Source organism: Mauremys mutica, chromosome 15 (assembly GCF_020497125.1).
Source record: "Mauremys mutica isolate MM-2020 ecotype Southern chromosome 15, ASM2049712v1, whole genome shotgun sequence".
In the NCBI taxonomy this organism is placed as follows: Eukaryota; Metazoa; Chordata; order Testudines; family Geoemydidae; genus Mauremys; species Mauremys mutica.
Window position 1 is genome coordinate 2,652,439 of NC_059086.1, and position 21,470 is coordinate 2,673,908.

Below are 21,470 nucleotides of genomic sequence, written 5' to 3' on the forward strand. Positions count from 1 at the left end.
GACTTATTCAGTGCACCCAAAGTTAAGCACATGCGTGAAGTCTTAGCAGGATCAGGGGCTAAAGATGTTGCATGCGGGGAAATTCATTCATTTCCTAAATCTAAGAATGAAGGCCCAGATTTTTAAAGGGGCGATGGCGTTGCCGCGCTCCGCGTTGCAACGGCCAGGCCATTTTCAAAGGGGACGCAGGCTGCTAAATCCGTCTTGGAAATGCGACGGAGGCGCTGCGGCCTTTCAAAAGCCAGGCCTTATTCACCACCTCAGCTCCGAAGCGATGCGGCGTAACGGCGGCGCGGGATCTGGCCCACGGGAGTCACACCAATGGACTCGGCCCTTAGAAAGGCTTTTCAGACTCTCCCGGGTAACGGATTTATTAGGCCTCGTGCTCTGTTGGTTTGGACGTTTACACGGGAGCCCAGTGAGTCTCACTCACATCGCACGGGTGTGCGCTGGTCTAAATGCCTGTGCCCCGAGCCGCGGAGAACCAGGCTCGTTCAGTTTCACGTGGAAGGCCGGGGATAGAAAAGCAAAGGCTCCATCCGAGTGACTGTCTGAGTATAATCCAGCCAGCTCCATGAGTCTGGTTTACGCGCTGGCCCCGTTATGCCGCTCCGGCCTCTTATTGGAGATGCAGCTAAGGCCTCCTCAAACGGATTTCCCCTTGTGTTCTCGTTCCAGATGATCCAGTCAATCCAGGTGCTGCGCTTCCATCTCTTGGAATTAGAAAAGGTAAATCGACACCTTTTCCTCCCTTCCCAGCGCAGGGTTGGGGGTGGGGGGGGTCATTACTTTTAACAGCTTTTTATTAAAAAGCAAAAGGAAACCCTCTGAAAGGAACCCTTATAGGCCACACCCTCAGCTGATCCAAACTGGCCCAGCTCCATTGGTTTGCTCCAGCTAGAGATTGGTCCCCTTGATTTTAAGGGAGTTCTGCCAGTTTACACCAGGGGGGAATTGGGCCGATAGACTTCAACAGAGCCACACAATTTTACACCAGCGGGGGAGCTGGCCCCAGTGACTCCGGCAGGGCTGTAGCCAATCGATACTCTGGCCGTAGGTTGTTTTTTTTCCAATTGGAGCCATTGCAAACATCACAAGTAACATTTAGTTAAATACGGTGCAACTTTTTTTGCCCGTTCGCAGCTGCTTTGATGATGGATCTGAGGTTTCATGCGACGACAGCAGAAATGAACCTCCAACCAAATCATCTGAGCAAGGAGAAAGTCCCGTGAAAGCCAAACCCCTTCTCATTGATGTTTCCCAGCGAAGCCGTGCCGCTCGCCGTGGTGAAAGCCGCATGGCCCGTCACTAAGCCCCCCGTGCAGCTGTTAAGTGGCCAAATAAAACAGTTTTAAACCCACGTGGGGCTGAATTTCGGCTTTGGGATTATTCTCCTGGTTCACTGGTACAACGGCCCTCAAAGGTTTAATTTTTCATCTGGCAAGACGGGGGGAGAGGAGCAGGTTCAGAGTAGAGGCCAGGCATGAGAGAGAGGAGAAAATAAATGGACGTGTATTAAAACAAAGGGTATAAATTCAATGTTTTGGCCAAATCTTAAACAAACTGTTTTGACTTTTTCCAAATTTTATTTTTTCCCTGATAAAACTATTCCCTGCATTCGACCCAAATTGACTATTTGCCGTCATTTTTTTTTGCCCAGCTCTAAGCAGGGACTGTCGTTTTGTTCTGCGTTTGTACAGCTCCTGGCGCAATGGGGTTCTGATGCATGGGGGAGGCGGGGCAGCGGTGCTCCCTAGGGCTCCCGTAACACGCCTAATAGTCATGAAAATGTACAGCGCCCGCAGCCCAGCCCAACGCGCCCTGATCCCCTAGCTAGAACCGAGCAAACGTTTACAGCTGGAAGTTTGTTCTTCAAAAGAAACAGACTTGGAACAGTTCGCGAAGGCCGGGCGATTTCTGAGGATTGTGGAGGTTGGAAAAAAAGAAACATTCTTAAAAAAAACCCCAAAAACAAATCAGTGCTTCAATCTGACATTTTCGGATGCGAGTTTTGAGAGTTTGGGTTGGAACAACATTTCGGTTGGAATTTTCCTTTCCTTTGATTTCATTTTAAAATGTCTAAAATCAAAACAAATTGTTTTGGGGGTTGTTTGTTTTTTAAGCTTTTAGATTCGCTAAAAGTTCCAAGAAATTTTGTTTTCAGGTCAACACAAAATGATTTTTTTTAAATTTGGAATTGCCAGCAAGCCCCTCCCCCCCCCAAATTGATTCTTGGGAGAGCTGTAGCTGCTCGACGCTCCGGCACTACAAGTTCTAATTACTGATTTACAATAGACGTGCTGCTCTGGTGAATAAAGTGACTCCCACGCACGAGTGTTTGTAGGACTGGGGACTTAAACAGGACAGACCCAGTCCAGATCCCCTTGAATTTGGATTTATGCTTTGCAGAATCAGGGTAGAATTAACCACCTGCTTGGCAGTACGCACGGGCTTAAGGGCCTCGGTGGGCCTTTGGCTTCAATACCCCACAGTGGACCGGATCCAGAGTGGGTGCTAATTAGTACCTTCGCTGGCAGAGTTCCAGTAGAAGTGATGGTAAAGGGCCTAAGTCCAAGCCCCATGGAATCGCTCCAATTTTTTTTAACTCAATCAACCTCTCTATGGTGCCCATCACCATAGCCTCTGGGCATGTCCCAATCTTCAGTGTATTTACCCTCCCCAGTGAGATAGAGTGGTGCTGTTATCGCGGAGGTGGAACTGAGGCACAGAGAAACTTACAGGTTAGATCCTCCAAGGATCTAGGTTTAGGCACCTAGATGTTAATGGGAATTAGGCACCTAAATCCCTTGGAAGTGATTTTCCCCAAGATCACACAGGGAAGCTGTAGGAGAGACGAGGCCTAAACCCAGGTCTCCCGAGACCCAGGCGAGGGCCCCAACCACTGAGCTGCCTTTCCTGGGTGAGGCTGCTTTGTAAAATAGACTCTGTTAATTCACAGGAGCTGCAGCTAGTTCTGACAATACTTCAGTCTCCGGTAGCCAAAGCCCTGGGTAGCACGTGTCGTTGTTAAAGTAACGAAACCAGGGTAGTACAGGCCTCTGCCGCAGCTCCGTGCTGTTAAAGAAACATGTGGAGGTTTATCTTTTTATTAAAAAAACCCCACGGGCAGAACTTCCCCTAGCGTAAATCAACGTCGCTCCTTTAAAATCAAGGACAGAGGATTGGAGTTGGAGTCTGAAGAAAACACAGACGATGCTTGGAGTTAGACCGAACCCTTTCAAAGTGACCCGTCCAAGGGATAAGCAAACGATGCCCCTACGAACGGCTGGGTTTGATTTACAGAGAAGCCGGGGGAAATTTTTGACGCTCTCACACGTGGAGATCGGGATAAACTTTGCATTTGGGCAGCATGTCTCGTGCAAGTGAAAGACTAGGATGTCTAAGGCCAAGTCGGCACTCAGATTTTGCCCCAATGCTTCAGAGAGGAGTGGTCTTGTGGGTGGATGACAGCTGAATTCTGCCGGCATCACGGCAGGATTTGTCTGTTCTCTTCTCCAGCAGTTTTAGGACCGGTCTGAATTAGAGATCTTGCCCCGTCAACATGTAATTGCACCAGTTCTGACCACTAATACGCACGTCCTTGAAACGGTTTGAAATCAATTTAACGTAATAATCGGCAACCGCAGGGCTAGAGGGTCAGATTCTGATTTTAGTTAAACTGGAACGAATCAGGACTCGGAATCCCCCAAGTCAGTGGAGTTACTCCAAGGGACGAATTCCAAATCGGCGCGCGGCTCTGGGCCGATTTACAAGGGGCATGAGATCAGAATTGGGCCCTATGGACTTCACACATTGAGGGGTTAGCGAGCCAGACCCTCCGCCCGTTTCCCTGGCGTACAGCAGGAGTCAGCTGTGCTTGGCTGGCTTAGCCCAGCTGGCTGTAGAGAGATCGGGTCACCGTGGGGCAGGAGGGTAAATCCTGGTGTAAACGGGGAGTAACGCCACTGGAGTAACGGGGAGCAGAATCAGGCTTGTCAGTCCAGCGTTTGCGCAGGGTTGGAAAGAAAACCTGGCTGGCGAGAGAGCTCCAGCGCGTGCCGACCAGCCATGGCTCCATGGGGGTCCGTGGGCCAGATCCCTGGCTGGCGCGGAGGGGGCGGATCTGGTCCGTTCCCCTCCCCGGGGCGGCAGGTCTGGTAAATTCCAGGCATGAGGCAGTCGCGAAGGGGGAGGGATGGGGGGTCCCAGAGCCCCGGCCAAGCGGCTGGCCAGGGTAATGAGCTCATTACGGCCACAATCGCTCTCACGGTTTTTAACTCGATAATCCCCTTGTTAATGGGGTAATTAACCCTTTGAGCGCCACAGCGGGTGCCTGCTGGGAGCTGATAAAGGGGGTGGGGTGGGGGGCGGCGGCGAAGTGCTTCTGCCAGGAGCAGGGAAGAAAGGGGAAGCCGGGAGCTGGGGCTTTTCAGAGCCGAAGGCCTGGAGAGAGTGAAGGCAGAGGAGGGACCCACAGCGTCCGCAGCAAATACACTGGGAGGGGTCCTGGCCTAGGGCAGACGGGGCTCCGGTCTTCTCACTAGGGGGTGTATTATGGTAACACCTAGACGACACCCCCCCAACCAAGGTGGGGTTCCTATTGTGCCTGGCTCTGCAGAGACCCCCCCCCCATCACGCATGCACAGCCCCCCGCATCGTACCTGCCCAGCCCTGCCCAACCTCTGTCCGTCTCCACCGCCTGTCTCTTCGACTGGAGGCAGGGTGGTCTTTTCGGCTCAGTGTTTTTGTACAGCCCCTAGCACGCCGCGGGCTCCTGACAAATGCCAGACAGGGCCGAGCACCGGGAGGTCCCGGGGCTACCGTAATACACCTAAAAACACCAAAAAACCCCCACAACCCTCTCCTACTTCAGAGGTCTAGCTGATCTCTGAGGATGAGGGCTCAGGAGCAGGGCTAACACGGGGAGGGGGGGGAATCAGAGATGGCCCCTGAGTTCTGATCCCGCCTGGCCGGCCCCGTGTCTGGATCTTCTCCGTGGCTCCTCTCAGCTCAGGGCTGGGGAGACGGGACGCCGGGCCAGATGGGCAGGCCTGATTGGGAGCTGCTGGAAAGCACCGAGCCCGGCTGGGTTCTGACCCAGCTGCCTGGCCTCGTGCCTCCTAACGGTTCTCCTCTTTGGGGAGCAGGTACACGACCTGTGCGACAATTTCTGCCACCGCTACATCACCTGCCTGAAGGGGAAGATGCCCATCGACCTGGTGATCGACGATCGGGACGGGGGCTCCAAATCCGACCTGGAGGACTTCACGGGCTCCTGCGCCAGCCTCTCCGACCAGGTGGGAAACCGGACGCCTGCTTTAGCCACGAGATCTGGGGGGGTCCCTCCTTGTGCTGCGCGGATACACTGTGAGAGATGGGCCTTGCTCCAGAGACCGCCCAGGCTCCAGAGACCAGGGGTGGGAGGAGAAACTGAGGCAGACCCCAGAACCCGGCTCCGAGGTTTTCAAGCGGCTCCCCGGCTGGCCCCAGTCCCCCCACGTCTGGCCCGAGCGCCCCAGCTCAGCCCACCCCGAGCTGCGGGGACATTTCTCTGGCTGGCAGCAGCGGGCCCAGCCGGCCTCTCGGGGATGGGGACTGCGGCAGCTCGGCACCGGTCCGGCCAATCCGCGCGTGTCCCCATGCCCCGGCCAAGCACTCGGAGCTGCAGCTGCGTCCCGGGGCTCGTGCATCCCAAAACAGAGGGTGCGATTGTCTCTCCCGGCGCTCTGGGGGTGCGGCCGTCCATCCAGTGGGATACGAGGCCTTTTCCCCTCCAGGAGGCTCTGATCCAGGTTGCGGGGGGGGACTGGCTGGCTCAGAGGGAAGGGAAACGGGGTCTTTCCTCCCCGGCGATGACGCGGGCGTGTGCCCAGACACGCAGTAACGGACGTGCCGCGCCGCTCACGCGCCCGCAGGTGTGTGCAGCAGTTCTCGACACCGACTGACACGTGCCCCCCAGCTACGAATGTGCAGCCGTGTCCGCCGTGCACCCCCAGACACACGGGGAGCCCTCGGGGCCAGCACGTTACACGTCGGCATGTGTGTGAGCAGCCAGGGCTCGGCACCCTCCCTCCCTCCACACGCACGCAACACGCACGGAGGATTGCAGACAGCGAGCGCCTGCCCCCGCTCCCTGACACACACGCAGCACGAAGGGGCCCGGGAGGGGGTGGGGGACAGCCTCCCCGGGGCCCATGGGGGCAGGGGAGGTGCTAGGGTAGCCCCAAGGCAGAACAGCCCCATGGACAGAACGCTGAGCCGGTGCTCGGGAGACCTGGGTTTGAGTCCTCGCTCTGGCCTGCTGGGTGACCTGTGCCAAGTTCCCCCCTACCCCGGCCTCATGCCTCAGTTTCCCCGTTTGAGATCTAGGGATAAAGAGCACACCACAGGGGCTGACTGGTATTTGCTGGGCATTCGGCCGATGCCGTCTGCTCAGACTGGAATAGTGAGGGGAGGGGGTGAGGATTGAGGGGCAGCGGTAGAAGCAGGTGGGGACTGAGCCGGGGGGTGGCGGGTCAGGATGGAGGAGCAGCTGCAGGGTTGCGTGTGAGAATCTAGCCCAGCATCTGTTATCACCAGCCCCTTGCGTTCCCGGGGGCCCGGCTCACCCCCAAAGCGATCACCCCACGTGGCTTCCTCCCACCTTGCTACCTGGGGGACTTCGGAGCTCAGTGTGGGGAAGGGTGGATCGGGGTGGGGGGGTCCCCACCTCCAAAGGACGCCAGACTGCCCTGCACCCCTCCGGCTTTGGAAATGTTAATGACGGAACCGTGCTTTGGACGAGGGAGCGTCTGGGCCGCCCCCCCGCCCGCTGCCCCCCCCGCTTGATAATGCAGCCGGCGCAGTCATTTGCCTATAGCAACTCTGCTGCATTTTTAATACGCCCCCGGGCTACTCGCTATGGGTGGAGGGAGCTAATCCCCAGCCAGGACTTTGTTGTTATAATTAGATGGAGCCGCCCCCCCCCGCCACCTACCCTGCTGGGGGGTTGATTTGGGGTCAGTTTCAGCATCAAGGCCCCGCATAGACTCCCCCACCCCCAAGTCCATCCCTGATTCCAGACCAGGACTTGGGAGCAGCTGGAGGGGAAGCAGCCCCCCACCCCCCGGCTCCACCCCCATATTGACCCATCTGTCCTTGGGGTTCTGACAATGACAGACACAGGAGGGTCCCGCCTGTTAGCGGGACCCTTCCTAGGGCAGGGGTCACCTCTCCTAATATACCCCCCACCCACCCGCGCCGGCAGAGACAGACACACCCAGCAAGCTGCGCACGCCCAGGGACGCCGCCAACACACGCGTGATCTTTGTGTCTCCATGTGCGCCAGGCAAAGATCACGCCTGTGGCCGTGCCTGGGCACACGCTGGCAACATACGTGATCTTTGCCACAAACACAGGCATAAGCTTTGCACATACAGAGGCACGCCGGAAACACGCCTGATCTGTGTGGGTGTGCCCACGGCCAACACACGCCTGATCTTTGCACATATACGCACACGCTGCAAACAGAATCGCTGCCGGTAGAGACGACACAACACACACACACCCCCTGCAAACGCAGACACATTGCAAAACTCCTCTCTTCCCCGGGGGAATATTTGCAGCCTTGTGGATGGCAGAGGAAGGGCTCAGGCTTGAGACAAGAGTGTACCCAGCCCTGCTCTTGGGCAGTCTAGATCCCCGAGACCACCCCCCCCCCGCCCCAGAGCAATGAACCAAGTTGTTGGCGTTTGTGGTAAAGCGAGACCCCAACTCCCCAAGGGCTCCCCTGCGAGCCCCGTGGAGCCAGCCCGGTGCACCGTGCTCCATCGGACAATAGCACCTTCTCAAAGGGGCCGAGGGAGCTGGAATATAGGTAGGATGGGAGGGCGGTAAATGCAGGAGCAGGCAGCTGTTTGGGGTGGGGGGGGGAGAGAGTGGGGTCTAGTGGTTAGAGATGGGGGGGCTGGGAGCCAGGATTCCTGGGTTCTGGCCCAGCTCTGGGAGGGGAGTGGGGTCTAGTGGTTAGAGTGGGGGGGCTGGAAGCCAGGACTCCAGGGTTCCCCTCCCCAGCTCTGGGAGGGGAGTGGGGAGTCACTCTGAAGTGACTCCAGTTTAAAGGAGGCCGGCGCTGGCAGGAGCAGCGGGAATGTCGCTCCACGTGTCCCCGGCGGTTGGGTTACAGTCAGCGCTGCAGCCTCGGCCTCCTGGGCCTTTAACCAGGGACCTTTGCTCTCCTCCGTCCCCTGCTCCTGTGGGGGGCGCGTGTCAGGTTCCCCCCTGCAGCCCGTCCCTCCTTAACCTGTCTCACCCCCAGGCTCCCACCGAGGGCCTGGATCGCTAGCCGGGTTAACGAGGTGGGGCACGTGCAGGGAGGGGGCTAGATGGGTGGGCAGGCGGCGGGGGGGGGGTAACCTGAGCTGTATCGTTCCTCCTGGGGGCAAAGCCGCAGCCCCTTAAACTCCGCCCTGCCGCTCGGGGGGGCTGGGGGTTCCCAACCATCCTCACCCTGTGCAAATCCCCCTCACCCTGGCCCCATTGCTGTGGGGTGAGCTGGGCTGCGGGAGCTTGCTGGCCAGCCCCCCGGGTGCTGCATGGCGACCCCACCCCCAGCGGGTCTGGTCTTGTTAGAGGGTCTTTTAGTGCTGATAACGTAGCAACTAGAGACAGCAACCGAGATCTGGGGTCTCTGTCACTGCACAGACACCCCCCCCCCGACATCCAGGGTCCCCGTCACACTGGGCACTGCAGAGACTCCCCCCCCACCCCCACGACCCACATCCACGGCCCCCACCGTGTCAGGCACTGCACAGACTCCCCCCCCTACGACCCACATCCACGGCCCCCACCGTGCCAGGCACTGCACAGACTCCCCCCCCCCACGACCCACATCCACGGCCCCCACCGTGCCGGGCACTGCACAGACTCCCCCCCCCTACGACCCACATCCACGGCCCCCACCGTGCCAGGCACTGCACAGGCCTCACAACCCAGATTGGGCCCCCTCGTTGGGCCGGGGGTTGCCCAGACCCCCTCAGCCAAGATCCACGGCCCCTCCTTGTCGCTGGGCATGGCCCGGACTCCAGGCCAACCCAGCTCGGGGGCCGCTGCCATGCCAGGCATGGGCCAGGCACTGGGCTGAGATGGGGCTTAGCAGGAGTAACAGGGGGGTCGCACTGGGCCTGGCTCCGGCTCCACCACCCGGCGCTCCAGGCTTGGCCAACCCTCCCAGCGCTGCCCTCTCTGTGTTTAGAACAACTCCTGGATCCGAGACCACGACGAGACGGGGTCCACGCACTCGGGCACCCCAGGCCCCTCCAGTGGGGGCATCGCCTCGCAGAGCGGCGACAACTCCAGCGAGCCAGGTAAGGTGGGACACCCCCCCACCCCGGCCCCCACCCCTGCACCAGCCCAGCCTGTGGGGCGAAATCTGGCTGGGAGAAAAGCCTCTTTACAGCCTGAGAAGCACTTGACAGGGGCCACCCAGTCCTGCAATGCAACCGCCTCTGGGGTGGTGCAGGGCTGCTGTTTATTCAGCGATCCCTCTCCCGGCCCTGCAATGCAGCCACATCTGGGGTGCAGTGGGCCAGCTAATTAACAGCCACGGTGGTGTAGAATAGTTTGGGACAGGAAGTGACGGAGGAGCCCAACTCCCCGTGAAATGACAGGGGCTGGGAGGCGGCAGAACAGAATCCCGGTAGCTGGAGTTTGATTGGGGGGGGGGGGGGAAATTTGGCCCTAGCAAGCGTCACTGATCAGCAGCTCCCCCCCCCGGGTACCACACAGCCCCAGCCGCGCTGGCCCGAGCTCAGACCCCAGGAGTGCGTCTCCCCAGCAGCGAGTCCCAGTCCTGTGCTGGTGCATTGCGTCGGTGCGACTCTGTGATATGCGCGTGCCGCACGAGGGCCTCCCCGTCGGGAAACGGCCTCACCTGAGTGCCCCCCTTGCGGTGGGGAGGGGCAGCGTAGCAGCCGCTCAGCCTCAGTTTCCCAGCTGCTCTTCCCGGCTCCAGCCAGCCTCCGACGCCGACTAGCCCTGCAGTGAGCTGGTCCCCGGGCACCCCAAGTCCAAAACAAGTCAGGAAGCTTCCTCGTCTCCCACGAGATCCACTAGGCCAGCGCTGCCTCCACCAGCTCCACCTTCCTCCCCGGCCCAGCCAAGGGCTTTTCCTTTGAAACCTTCACTGCCGGGTGTCTCCGTTTGGGCTGATTGGCCTTTTGGTAGCTCGTTAACCCCTTCCTGCCTTGTGTGGCGGCCCGCGTGGCCCGTTCAACCCTGCAATGCAACTGCCTCTGGGGTGGAGCCCCATGCCCGTGGGTAGGAACCGAGAGCAGGGGGGATGGAGGGGCAGCGGGGGGTGTGTGTGTGGAGACAGCAGGGGGTGGAGACAGCAGGGGGATGGCGGGGCAGTGTGGGGTGTGGAGAGACACCGGGGGGGATGGCAGGGGAGCAGGGGGGATAGAGGGGGAGTCGGAGGGTTGGAGAGACAGCAGGGGGGTTGGAGGGGTAGGGGGGGGATGTGGAGAGGCAGTGGGGGGGATGGAGGGGCAGAGGGGGGGTTGGAGAGACAGCAGGGGGGTTGGAGGGGTGGGGGGGGATGTGGAGAGGCAGCGGGGGGGATGGAGGGGCAGAGGGGGGGTGTGGAGAGATGGGGGTTTGGAGAGACAGCAGGGGGGATGGAGGGGTGGGGGGGGATGTGGAGAGGCAGTGGGGGGGATGGAGGGGCAGAGGGGGGGTTGGAGAGACAGTGGGGGGGATGAGGGACGGCAGGGGGATGGCAGGGCAGTGGGGGGTGTGGAGGGGGAGCGGGGGGATGGCAGGGGAGCGGGGGGGGGTAGAGGAGAGGGGGGATGGAGGCACGGTGGGAGACGCTGCTCAGCCCATGGGCCGTCTGGGAGAAGGGTGAGAGGCTCTGGAGGGGGGTGCGTAGCCCCCCAGCCAGCCCTGTGCCGGGGCGTCTCTGGGGTGATTCCAGCCGGGACACAGCGACGGGCCCAGTGTGATGGCTGGTGAAACTGGCATGACCAGGGAAGTCAGTGCCCCGGCCTCCCTGTGCGCCATTCACAGGCAGGGGCAGCAGGGGGCGCTCTCCCCTGGCAGGCAGGGCTGGCCCCATGGGGCGCTGTGGGGCGGGGGCAGCAGGGGGCGCTCTCCCCTGGCAGACAGCGTTGGCCCCATTGCCCCAGGGCGGCGCTAGGGGGCGCTGTGGGGCAGGGGACGCTGTGGGGCAGGGAGCACGGCGGGGGCAGCAGGGGGCGCTCTCCTCTGGCAGACAGGGCTGGCCCCATCGCCCCAGGGCGGCGCTAGGGGGCGCTGCGCTGCAGTGAGGTGCTGACTCTGAGGTGTCTGGTGCTGGGCCCTGAATTGACCCGGCAGCTCCAAGGGAGTCGCCGTCACTTCCTGTCCCAAACTGGGGTTTAGAGCTGGTGCGCCCCACCCCCTCCCTGCTCCTAATGCCCCTCCCCCTCTTCTCCTAGCTCCCCTCCCCCACTCCTACACCCCACTGTCCTTCCCCACCCCCTCCCTGCTCCTAACCCCCCACTCCTCCCTTCTCACCCCCATCCCAGCTCATCCGCACTCCCCCCCCCCCCCGGAACCTCTTATGACCCACTTAACCCCTCTCCCCACTCCCAGATCCCCCCACCCCTTTAGTTCCTGCTGTTTCCTTTGTTCTCTGGGATTTCCTCCATCGGCTGCCTGGGGGGGGGCAGGGAGTGGGGGCCGAGGGAGAACCCAGCCCAGCCCCAGCAGCACATTCTCTGATGCATAATTTACGGGCGCTTCAGGCAAGACTTTTAAGCTGCCTTTTAGCCGGAGGATATGAAAGATCAGCAGCTGGAGGGGGGGGATTTATGTTTCTCTGGGGGGGGGGAGCGGGTTGCAAACGGCACCAGCAGGTGCCCCAATAGACCCATGTGCCCTATAGAGGACGTAGGCTCAGGGCTGTGGCACTGCTGGGGGGGAGCAGCGTGTCGGGGCTGCGGGGAGAAGAGAGCAGGAAATAAAAGCAGCCGCCAGAACCTGGGGGGGTTGAACCCACATCCTGCTGTGCCTTGCACCCTGAGCCAAAGGAGAATCCCCAGCAGTTGGGAGCAGGGTAGGGGTCTAGGACACACAGGCCTGAGCCAAAGGAGAATCCCCAGCAGTTGGGAGCAGGGTAGGGGTCTAGGACACACAGGAGTACAATTCCAGTTCCATCCAGGAGGTGGCAGTGACACACACACACACACACACACACACACACACACACACACACACACACACACACACACACACACACACACACACACACACACACACACACACACACACACACACACACACACACACACACCGGCCTCTTGCGCTATTAACAGCGACCCAGACCCATCCAGCGACCAGACCCGGGTTCCGTTTCACGTTACCGCAGCCGCGGGGAGGTTTGTTTCTCAAAGGGAACCAGCCCTCAACGTCGCGGGTTTGAATCCTGTCCCCGGCGGGAATTGACCGAAAGATGCTCGCAGTGCGGGGGGCCTAGCAGACCTACGGGGGGGTTGCGGTCGTCCGCCCATTACACCCTTCTGTGTGTCCATGGGCTCCCCGGCCTCACCCCACCCCCATAGCTTCTACGGCCCCTCTCCCCAACCACTCAAGTCCCCACCCCGAGGCTTGGGCTGAGAGAAAAACCAGAGTCTGTCTGATCCGAAACGGCTTCGTCCTGGGCCCCGCACCACAAGGAGCCGAGGAAAAGTCCCAAATTCCCACGGCTGGTGGGGCTCGGCCCAGGCTGCAGCAGGGCAGGGATCCAGCAGCAGCCACTGGCGAGGAGGGGGGGCAGCGGGTTGGAGTAGGGGCATCTGGGGGCCAGGACTCCTGGGTTCTGGCTCTGGGAGGGGAGTGGGGTCTAGTGGTTAAAGCAGAGGGGCAGGACGACTGGGGGCCAGGACTCCTGGGTTCTGGCTCTGGGAGGGGAGTGGGGTCTAGTGGTTAAAGCAGAGGGGCAGGACGACTGGGGGCCAGGACTCCTGGGTTCTGGCTCTGGGAGGGGAGTGGGGTCTAGTGGTTAAAGCAGAGGGGCAGGACGACTGGGGGCCAGGACTCCTGGGTTCTGTCCCCAGCCCTGGGAGGGGAGCAGGGCCTGGTGCAAGAGGGGACGGGCACTAGGATTTTGCACTGGTGAAGACGCTTGCCCGAGGTGCAGGAGACGAGACGTAGAACAGCCAAGCGAGGGCGCTTCTCCTTCTCGCCCTAGGGGGCCATGTGCCCCTGCTGTGGCTCTCTGTCACCCCCTAGTGGCTGAACCGCGTTTGTGCGTCAGCACCAGGGCCGGGGCCGAAAGCTCTTCTTTAGCTGGAGCAGCAAGGGGCAGGTGTCTCAGCAGCACCACTCCCGGGTTCGAGTCCCGCTCCCGGACACTCAGGCTGCCTCTCTCTCAGGGGACTGCCTGGACAACAGCGTGGCCTCCCCCAGCACCGGGGACGACGACGACCTGGACCGGGACAAAAAACGCAACAAGAAACGGGGGATCTTCCCCAAAGTCGCCACCAACATCATGCGGGCCTGGCTGTTCCAGCACCTGTCGGTGAGTGACGAGAGGGGGGCGGGCCAAGGCCAGGCGCCGGAGACGTAAGGCGGGAAAGTGAGTGAGACAAAAGCCGGGGGGGTTGGAGTGGAGTGTAATGGTGGGAGCCAGGACTCCTGGGTTCTATCCCCAGTTCTGGGAGGGGAGTGAGGGCTAGTGGTTAGAGCGGGAGGGCTGGGAGCCAGGACTCCTGGGTTCTCTCCCCAGCTGTGGGGGCTAGTGGTTAGAGCAGGGGGGCTGGGCACCAGAATTCCTGGGTTCTATCCCAGCTCTCAGACGGGAGTGGGGGCTAGTGGTTAGAGCAGGGCGGCTGGGCACCAGAATTCCTGGGTTCTATCCCAGCTCTCAGAGGGGAGTGGGGGCTAGTGGTTAGAGCAGGGGGGCTGGGAGCCAGGACTCCTGGGTTCTCTCCTTGGCTCTGGGAGGGGAGTGGGGGCTAGTGGTTAGAGCAGGGGGCTGGGAGCCAGGACTACTGGGTTCTCTCCCCGGCTCTCGGAGGGGAGTGGGGGCTAGTGGTTAGAGTGGGGGGCTGGGAGCCAGGACTCCTGGGTTCTCTCCCCAGCTCTGGGAGGGGAGTGGGGGCTAGTGGTTAGAGCAGGGGGGACTGGGAGCCAGGACTCCTGGGTTCTCTCCCCAGCTCTGGGAGGGGAGTGGGGGCTAGTGGTTAGAGCAGGGGGCTGGGAGCCAGGACTCCTGGGTTCTCTCCCCAGCTCTGGGAGGGGAGTGGGGGCTAGTGGTTAGAGCAGGGGGGACTGGGAGCCAGGACTCCTGGGTTCTATCCCCAGCTCTGGGTGGGGGCACTGGCAGAAGAGAACCAGGCCTGCAGTGAGCATGGAAAGGTCCCGCCTACGCCCACCAGGGCTGTCGGACCCCAAGCTGGTCCCAGCCCCTGGTGCCCGTTCCAGCTCAGAGAGCCAGCGGGAGGCCTGGCCCCCGCGTGGACAGTCTGCTGTGCCACTGAGCAATTAGGGGAGCTGCAGCTCCTGCCTCTCCCCGGTTAGTTAAACAAAGCTGAGTTAATGAGCGCTGACCAATTAGGCACTAATTGAAGGCACCATAAACCTATTAGGGACTGGGGAAGTGTAATCAATTCTGGCCAATTACCCTGAACCCACTGGCTGGCGCTGCCATGGCAGGGGGCTCCGCTGAGCCTGGCGGGACAGGGGGTGACCCCCCCATGGGCCTTTCCCCAGGGGGAGCCTTTTGGTGGAACAGGAAGTCGGCATAAATTGTGCCATGTGTTAACTGGGCTGGTCAAAGTTGAATTTTAGGTAGGGGGGCTGGGAGCCAGGACTCCTGGGTTCTCTCCTTGGCTCTGGGAGGGGAGTGGGGTCTAGTGGTTAGAGCAGAGGGGGCTGGGAGCCAGGACTCCTGGGTTCTCTCCCCGGCTCTGGGAGGGGAGTGGGGTCTAGTGGTTAGAGCAGAGGGGGCTGGGAGCCAGGACTCCTGGGTTCTCTCCCCAGCTCTGGGTGGGGTGTAGGATCTAGTGGTTAGAGCAGGGGGGGGCTGGGAGCCAGGACTCCTGGGGTCTCTCCTTGGCTCTGGGAGGGGAGTGGGGGCTAGTGGTTAGAGCAGAGGGGGCTGGGAGCCAGGACTCCTGGGTTCTCTCCCCAGCTCTGGGTGGGGTGTAGGGTCTAGTGGTTAGAGCAGGGGGGGCTGGGAGCCAGGACTCCTGGGTTCTCTCCCCAGCTCTGGGTGGGGTGTAGGGTCTAGTGGTTAGAGCAGAGGGGGCTGGGAGCCAGGACTCCTGGGGTCTCTCCCCAGCTCTGGGTGGGGTGTAGGGTCTAGTGGTTAGAGCAGGGGGGGCTGGGAGCCAGGACTCCTGGGTTCTCTCCTTGGCTCTGGGAGGGGAGTGGGGTGTAGGGGGTTGGAGCAGGGGGGCTGGGAGCCAGGACTCCTGGGGTCTCTCCTTGGCTCTGGGAGGGGAGTGGGGTCTAGTGGTTAGAGCAGGGGGGGCTGGGAGCCAGGACTCCTGGGTTCTCTCCCCAGCTCTGGGATCCTTCCCACCCTTAGCCTCCCCCTTCCTCTGCTTCCAGCCAGATGGCCTGGTACAGAAACCTCGTCCTCCCCTCCCGCGGGGCAGCAAAGGTCCTGCTGATCAAAGGCCAGGCAGCCTGGTGCTTTCCCTGCCAGGCCCCAATGATGGATGAGGCGGCACCGTTCTGTGGGTCACCCCGAGACCTCTGCCGAGCCCCCCTCCCCGCCCCTGACAGCCTGGTGACAGATGACAGGCGGCCTTCCCGGGCCGCCCAGGTCACCGCAAGCTGGGCAGTTGCTAGGAGGCAGATTCAGAGCCCCCAGGGGAGAGTTGATGCTTCCAAAAAATAGGTTAGAATCCCAGGCCCCACAGATGAGGAGGGGGCTGGGTCAGGGCCATTTGGGACCAGGATCTGGGCCGGACCTGGTTTTTTGGGGGTCAGGATCTGGGCCGGGGTCCACTGGGGGCCAGGTTAATTCAGTATCAGGGTCTGGCCCAGGCGGGGATCATTCATTGGATGGTGACATTTGCTCTTCGTAGTGGCTACATGCACCATGTTCCCCCCTTCAGTGTAAGAGGGTAAGAGCCTTCTACTGCTACTGGCTGATGGAGTCACCCCCTCAGCTCAAGGCCTGAGATTCTGGCACTTGGGGAAGTTATGACAGGCCAAATGGGCTAATTCTGTCGGCAGTGCGGGCTAGTGGACGGAGCAATGAACTGGGACTCGGGACAGTAGGGTTCTAGGCCTGGCTATTCAGGCTCCTAGAATAAACCCAGGAGTCCTGAGGTTGCTGCACTAACCACTAGACCCCACTCCCCTCCCAGAGCTGGGATAGAACCCAGGAGTCCTGGCTCCCAGCCCCCGCTGCTCTAACCACTAGACCCCACTCCCCTCCCAGAGCTGGGATAGAACCCAGGAGTCCTGGCTCCCAGCCCCCCTGCTCTAACCACTAGACCCCACTCCCCTCCCAGAGCTGGGATAGAACCCAGGAGTCCTGGCTCCCAGCCCCCCTGCTCTAACCACTAGACCCCACTCCCCTCCCAGAGCAGGGATAGAACCCAGGAGTCCTGGCTCCCAGCCCCCTGCTCTCACCCACATCTCTAATCAGAGGGAAGTTTTAAACCCATTCCCTACAGATCCGAGGCCCCAGGGCCGGCAGCATCCGTGGCAGGGAATGTTGGGCATTTTGTGTAATAATTAGTGTTAATTGTGTTTTTACTTCATCCTAGGGTCTCAAAGCACTTGACAAATATTGGCCCCTTTTCTTATTAGGTAGGGAACTCAGGACTCCTGGGTTCCATTTCCAACTGGGGGAAGTGGGGAGTGGGAGCCAGGACCCCGGGTTCTATCCCCTGCTCAGGGAACGGGGTTGGGGGAAGGCTAGAAGCCAGGACTCCTGGGTTCTCTCCTTGTCTCTGGCACAACCTTCACCCTAATTATCGAACAAGCCACTTACCCCCTCTGTGCCTCAGTTTCCCCATCTTTATAATGGGATTAAAGTGTCCCTGTCAGCAGGCGGCTCACAGGGCCTGGTGCCCCCCGGCCCAGGGCTTTGAGCTCCTCCTCTGGCTGGGGGGGCGTGTGGCCCGGGCCGCCCCCGGGGTCACGCTGCTCTCTGCTCTGGCCCGCAGCACCCGTACCCCTCGGAGGAGCAGAAGAAGCAGCTGGCGCAGGACACGGGGCTCACCATCCTGCAGGTCAATAACTGGTAAGATCGGCCCGGAAGCTGCCATGGTGTGTGTGTGGGGGGGTGATCCTTCCTGTGCCCCCCCCCGCCGTCCCTCCACGCCCCTCAGCCAACCCCCACCAATGTTCCTCATGTCCCACCCCACTCCCCTGCACGTCCCCTCCCCCTTTGCACCCCTCCTGATAACCCCCCCATCCCGGCATCTCTCGCAACCCCCCGTCCCGGCATCTCCCCCCTCACAACCCCCCGGCATCTCTCCCTCCCCCCTGGCAACCCCCCGTCCCAGCATCTCCCCCCTCACAACCCCCCGGCATCTCTCCCTCCCCCCTGGCAACCCCCCGTCCCGGCATCTCCCCCCTCACAACCCCCCCGGCATCTCTCCCTCCCCGCTTGCAAGCCCCCGTCCCAGCATCTCCCCCCTCACAACCCCCCCGGCATCTCTCCCTCCCCCCTTGCAACCCCCCGTCCCAGCATCTCCCCCCTCACAACCCCCCCTCCTGCCTCACAACCCCCCCATCCCGGCATCTCTCGCAACCCCCCGTCCCGGCATCTCCCCCCTCCCGACCCCCCTGGCATCTCTCCCTCCCCCTTGCAACCCCCCGTCCCAGCATCTCCCCCCTCACATCCCCCCCGGCATCTCTCCCTCCCCCTTGCAACCCCCCGTCCCAGCATCTCCCCCCTCACAACCCCCCCGGCATCTCTCCCTCCCCCTTGCAACCCCCCGTCCCAGCATCTCCCCCCTCACAACCCCCCCGGCATCTCTCCCTCCCCCTTGCAACCCCCCGTCCCAGCATCTCCCCCCTCACAACCCCCCCGGCATCTCTCCCTCCCCCCTTGCAAGCCCCCGTCCCAGCATCTCCCCCTCCCGACCCCCCCGCATCTCTCCCTCCCCCCTTGCAACCCCCCATCCCAGCATCTCCCCCCTCACAACCCCCCCTCCTGCCTCACAACCCCCCCGTCCCAGCATCACCCCGTCCCTGCCTCTGGCATCTCCCCCTCTTGCCTCACAACTGCCCCATCCCGGCATCTCCCCCTCCCCCCTCGCAACCCCCCATCCCAGCATCTCCCCCTCCCCTCTCGCAACCCCCCCATCCCGGAATCTCCACCTCCCCCTTGAAACCCCTGCTGCCTCTGGCATCTCCCCCTCCCAACCTCCCTGCCTCTGGCATCTCCTCCTCCTGCCTCACAATCCCCTGTCCTGGCATCTCCCCTCCCCCCTTGCGACCCCCCCGTCCCAGCATCTCCCCCTCGCAACCCCCCTGCCTCTGGCATCTCCCCCTCCCCCCTCGCAACCCCCCCCATCCCAGCATCTCCCCCTCCCCCTCTGGCATCTACCCCTCACCCCCCCATCCCACTGACCCTCCTTGCATCCCCCCCATGCCCCTGGAATCTCCCACCTGTCAGCCCCCCCATGCCCCTTGCCTCCTCCACCCACCTATGGGCCTCCTGCCTTCCCCCTCCCCCACATCCCTGGCACCCCCCCACCCATGATCAGAGTGAAACCTCCCCCCAGAAGCAGGCCTGGGGCCCTAGGCAGCATCTGCTCAGCTGGGGCTGGGGGCCCCTTTCCCCTCGTGCAGACCCGGGGGGAACACTGGGGGGGAAGTGGGAGCTGGGGGTTATGGGGAATACGATGGGCTCGGGGTTAAAATGGGGTGGGGTCTTCTCTAGGATGCCTGGGTTCCATCCCCAGCTCTGGGAGGGGAGTGGGGTCTAGTGGCTAGAGCAGGGGGGCTGGGAGCCAGGACTCCTGGGTTCCATCCCCAGCTCTGGCAGGGGAGTGGGGTCTAGTGGCTAGAGCAGGGGGGCTGGGAGCCAGGACTCCTGGGTTCTCTCCCCAGCTCTGGGAGGGGAGTGGGGTCTAGTGGTTGAGCAGGGGGCTGGGAGCCAGGACTCCTGGATTCTATTCCTGGTTGGGGGGGGCTGGTCCCCCATCAGGCATTTTTGGCTCCCAATGGGGATACATGCCCCCAAGGCCGTTGTGGTCCCTTCCCCAGAGTGAGACGCTGCAAGAACCTAGGGAGACAAAACCCCGGGGCGTGGGGGGGCTATGACCTTCATCTTCCCCTTGCACCTGGGGTCTCTGGGTCTCTGGGCTGCGTCCTTCTCCCAGCAGCTCCGGGACTCACCCTCTGTCTGTCTGTCCGGCCGGCGCAGGTTTATTAACGCCCGGAGGCGCATCGTCCAGCCAATGATCGACCAGTCCAACCGCACAGGTGAGGCCCGGCTGGCGGGGCTGGGCCCAGGGGCGGGGAGCCCCCGAAACCCTCTGCCTCCCCGACCTGGAGCCAGGAGCCCGGTTCCCCCCCCTGCTCCCCCGCAGCGTGAGACGAGCTCGCTGGGTCTCAGCCGCCTTCCCCCCCGGGCTGGGGCGTTGCTAGCGAAACGGGGCATGAACCAGCCCCCCTCCCCCGCAGGGGAGATGGGGGCTGAATGGGCCACGGGGACCCCCCCTCCCACCGTGACCTTTCCCTCCTCTCTTCCCCGCAGGCCAGGGGCCGCCCTACAGCCCCGAGGCGCAGCCCATGGGCGGGTACGTCGTGGACGGGCAGCAGCACATGGCCATCCGCCCCCCAGGTAAGGCTGGAGCGGGGGGGGGGGCTGGACTAGCTGGCGGGGTCCCCTCCCCCCAACTCTCCAGCCTCCTCCGTCCAGTCCAATTTCATTCCTCCCTCCGCAACGGCCTGGCGACGGTGGGGGGAACCGGCGTCTTTCACCCCCAGGGGGCGCCGGGGGTGGGACCGAGAAAACGGGACATCCGCTTTCCTCCGAAAACGTCTAAAGCCATAAAAAAAATATCAGGTCCCCCCCTTCCCCTCGCCCCACATCGGTTCCTATTTTTCATTGCAAGGACAAATTCCTCTTCGATTCAGTGTGAACATTTTTAAATCCCCCCCTGCAAATATTTTTTCGTTTTGATTGGAATCGAAGCTCAAATGGCTGGTTTGTCTCGGAGGGAGGGGGGGGGAACCTCCCCCACTCCAGCAATTCCCCCCACCACCCTGAGCGTGTTTTGTGTCCGTCGGAAAAAGCCATGATTGTGCAAGACGTCCAGCCGGGCCCGAGTGCGAGTCCATGTCCCCCGGCCGATCTCAGACAGGAGCCCACCCTCACTAAACAGCTGATGCTCCTGGCTGCCGTCCTGGCCGGGTGAACCTGAGCCTCGGGGAGGGGGCTGGCCCCCCCCATCAAACCCAGGGGGGCCTTTAAGGTTTGTTCTAGCTGACGGGGGGGGGAGGCTGTTGGCCCTGGGTGAGCCAGACCGGACGGACGTGGGGGGGGGGGTCCCGTCCGACTCTGGTGCTGTGGGGGGGTCTCAGCTCTCCTCTCCCCCCCCCTCCCCCGCCAGGTCCGATGGGCAGTATGGGCATTGCCATGGGAGTGGAGGGCCAGTGGCACTACATGTGAGCTCTCCTGCTGACGCCAATGCTGGGGGATGTGAGTATGGAGCCGGGGGGGGGGGACGTGGCGGGGGGGGGCGTAGGTCTCTGCAGGGGGTGGGTCTGCCCCTGGTTTTCTCATTTCACTCCTCGCACCCGCTGGGTCCTGGACTGGTCCCACCTGGGGTCAGCACCGGGGGAGGGGGGACGGTGGTAGAATCGCCCAGCAGTCATGGGGGGTGGGGGGGGCATGAGCCAGGCTGGGTCCGGGGGCTCCATCCCTCCCCCGACCAAGCCCCTGCCTTCATCCCCTTTCCCCACCTCCCCTCCCCCATCCCAGTCCGACCTGCCCATCCCCCGACCTGCCTTCCCCAGCCCATTCCCCCCCCTCCGGGCCTCCCCCGCCCCACCAGTATAGCACTAATCTGCCCCCCCCCTTTCTCCATCTCTTCCAGGTTTCCAGGATATGCCGGGCCCTGCCGGGCCATTATCCTATCGGGCCCACGGGCACAGAACTCACGCAGCAGCCAGGGTACAGGCACCCCCCCCATCCCCCCACTTCCCGCCAGCTCCTCCCCCCCCCATGCTCCCAGGCAGCAGCACGCGAGACCCGCTCCGACGCCCCAGAGCGGGGCGGCCACGGACACAGAGACCCACGCTGCCCCCCGCGGCTCCGTCCCCCTCTCCCGCCATCGCCCCAGGAACCGCTCGTCCGGGCGGCCAGGCCGGGCCGCGCTCGGAAGGACGCGCAGCCGGGCCGTCGAGCGTCACGGGGTCCCAAGAGGCGGCCGACGGAGAAGCCAGACTCGGGCACTTAATCGAACGTGAAACTGACCCGGCCGGCTGGCTGCAAAGGAACCGCCCGGGCGCATTTGAGAGAAGGA

General features: G+C 62.2%; 1 protein-coding gene across 3 annotated transcripts in view; it reads left to right on the plus strand.

Annotated features, from left to right (window-relative positions):
* Positions 1–21,139, plus strand: part of MEIS3 (Meis homeobox 3) — a 33,920-nt gene extending 12,781 nt beyond the window's left edge. For all 3 annotated transcript variants that reach the window (XM_044989042.1, XM_044989041.1, XM_044989043.1), the window contains 9 exons: positions 679–729; positions 5,148–5,297; positions 9,233–9,344; positions 13,395–13,540; positions 17,151–17,227; positions 19,364–19,422; positions 19,697–19,783; positions 20,556–20,644; positions 21,042–21,139. In XM_044989042.1, the coding sequence (XP_044844977.1) occupies positions 679–729; positions 5,148–5,297; positions 9,233–9,344; positions 13,395–13,540; positions 17,151–17,227; positions 19,364–19,422; positions 19,697–19,783; positions 20,556–20,614 (741 nt within the window). In that variant the 3' untranslated portion in view covers positions 20,615–20,644; positions 21,042–21,139. The remainder of the gene's footprint in view (positions 1–678; positions 730–5,147; positions 5,298–9,232; positions 9,345–13,394; positions 13,541–17,150; positions 17,228–19,363; positions 19,423–19,696; positions 19,784–20,555; positions 20,645–21,041) is intronic.
* The last annotated feature ends 331 nt before the right edge of the window (positions 21,140–21,470 follow it).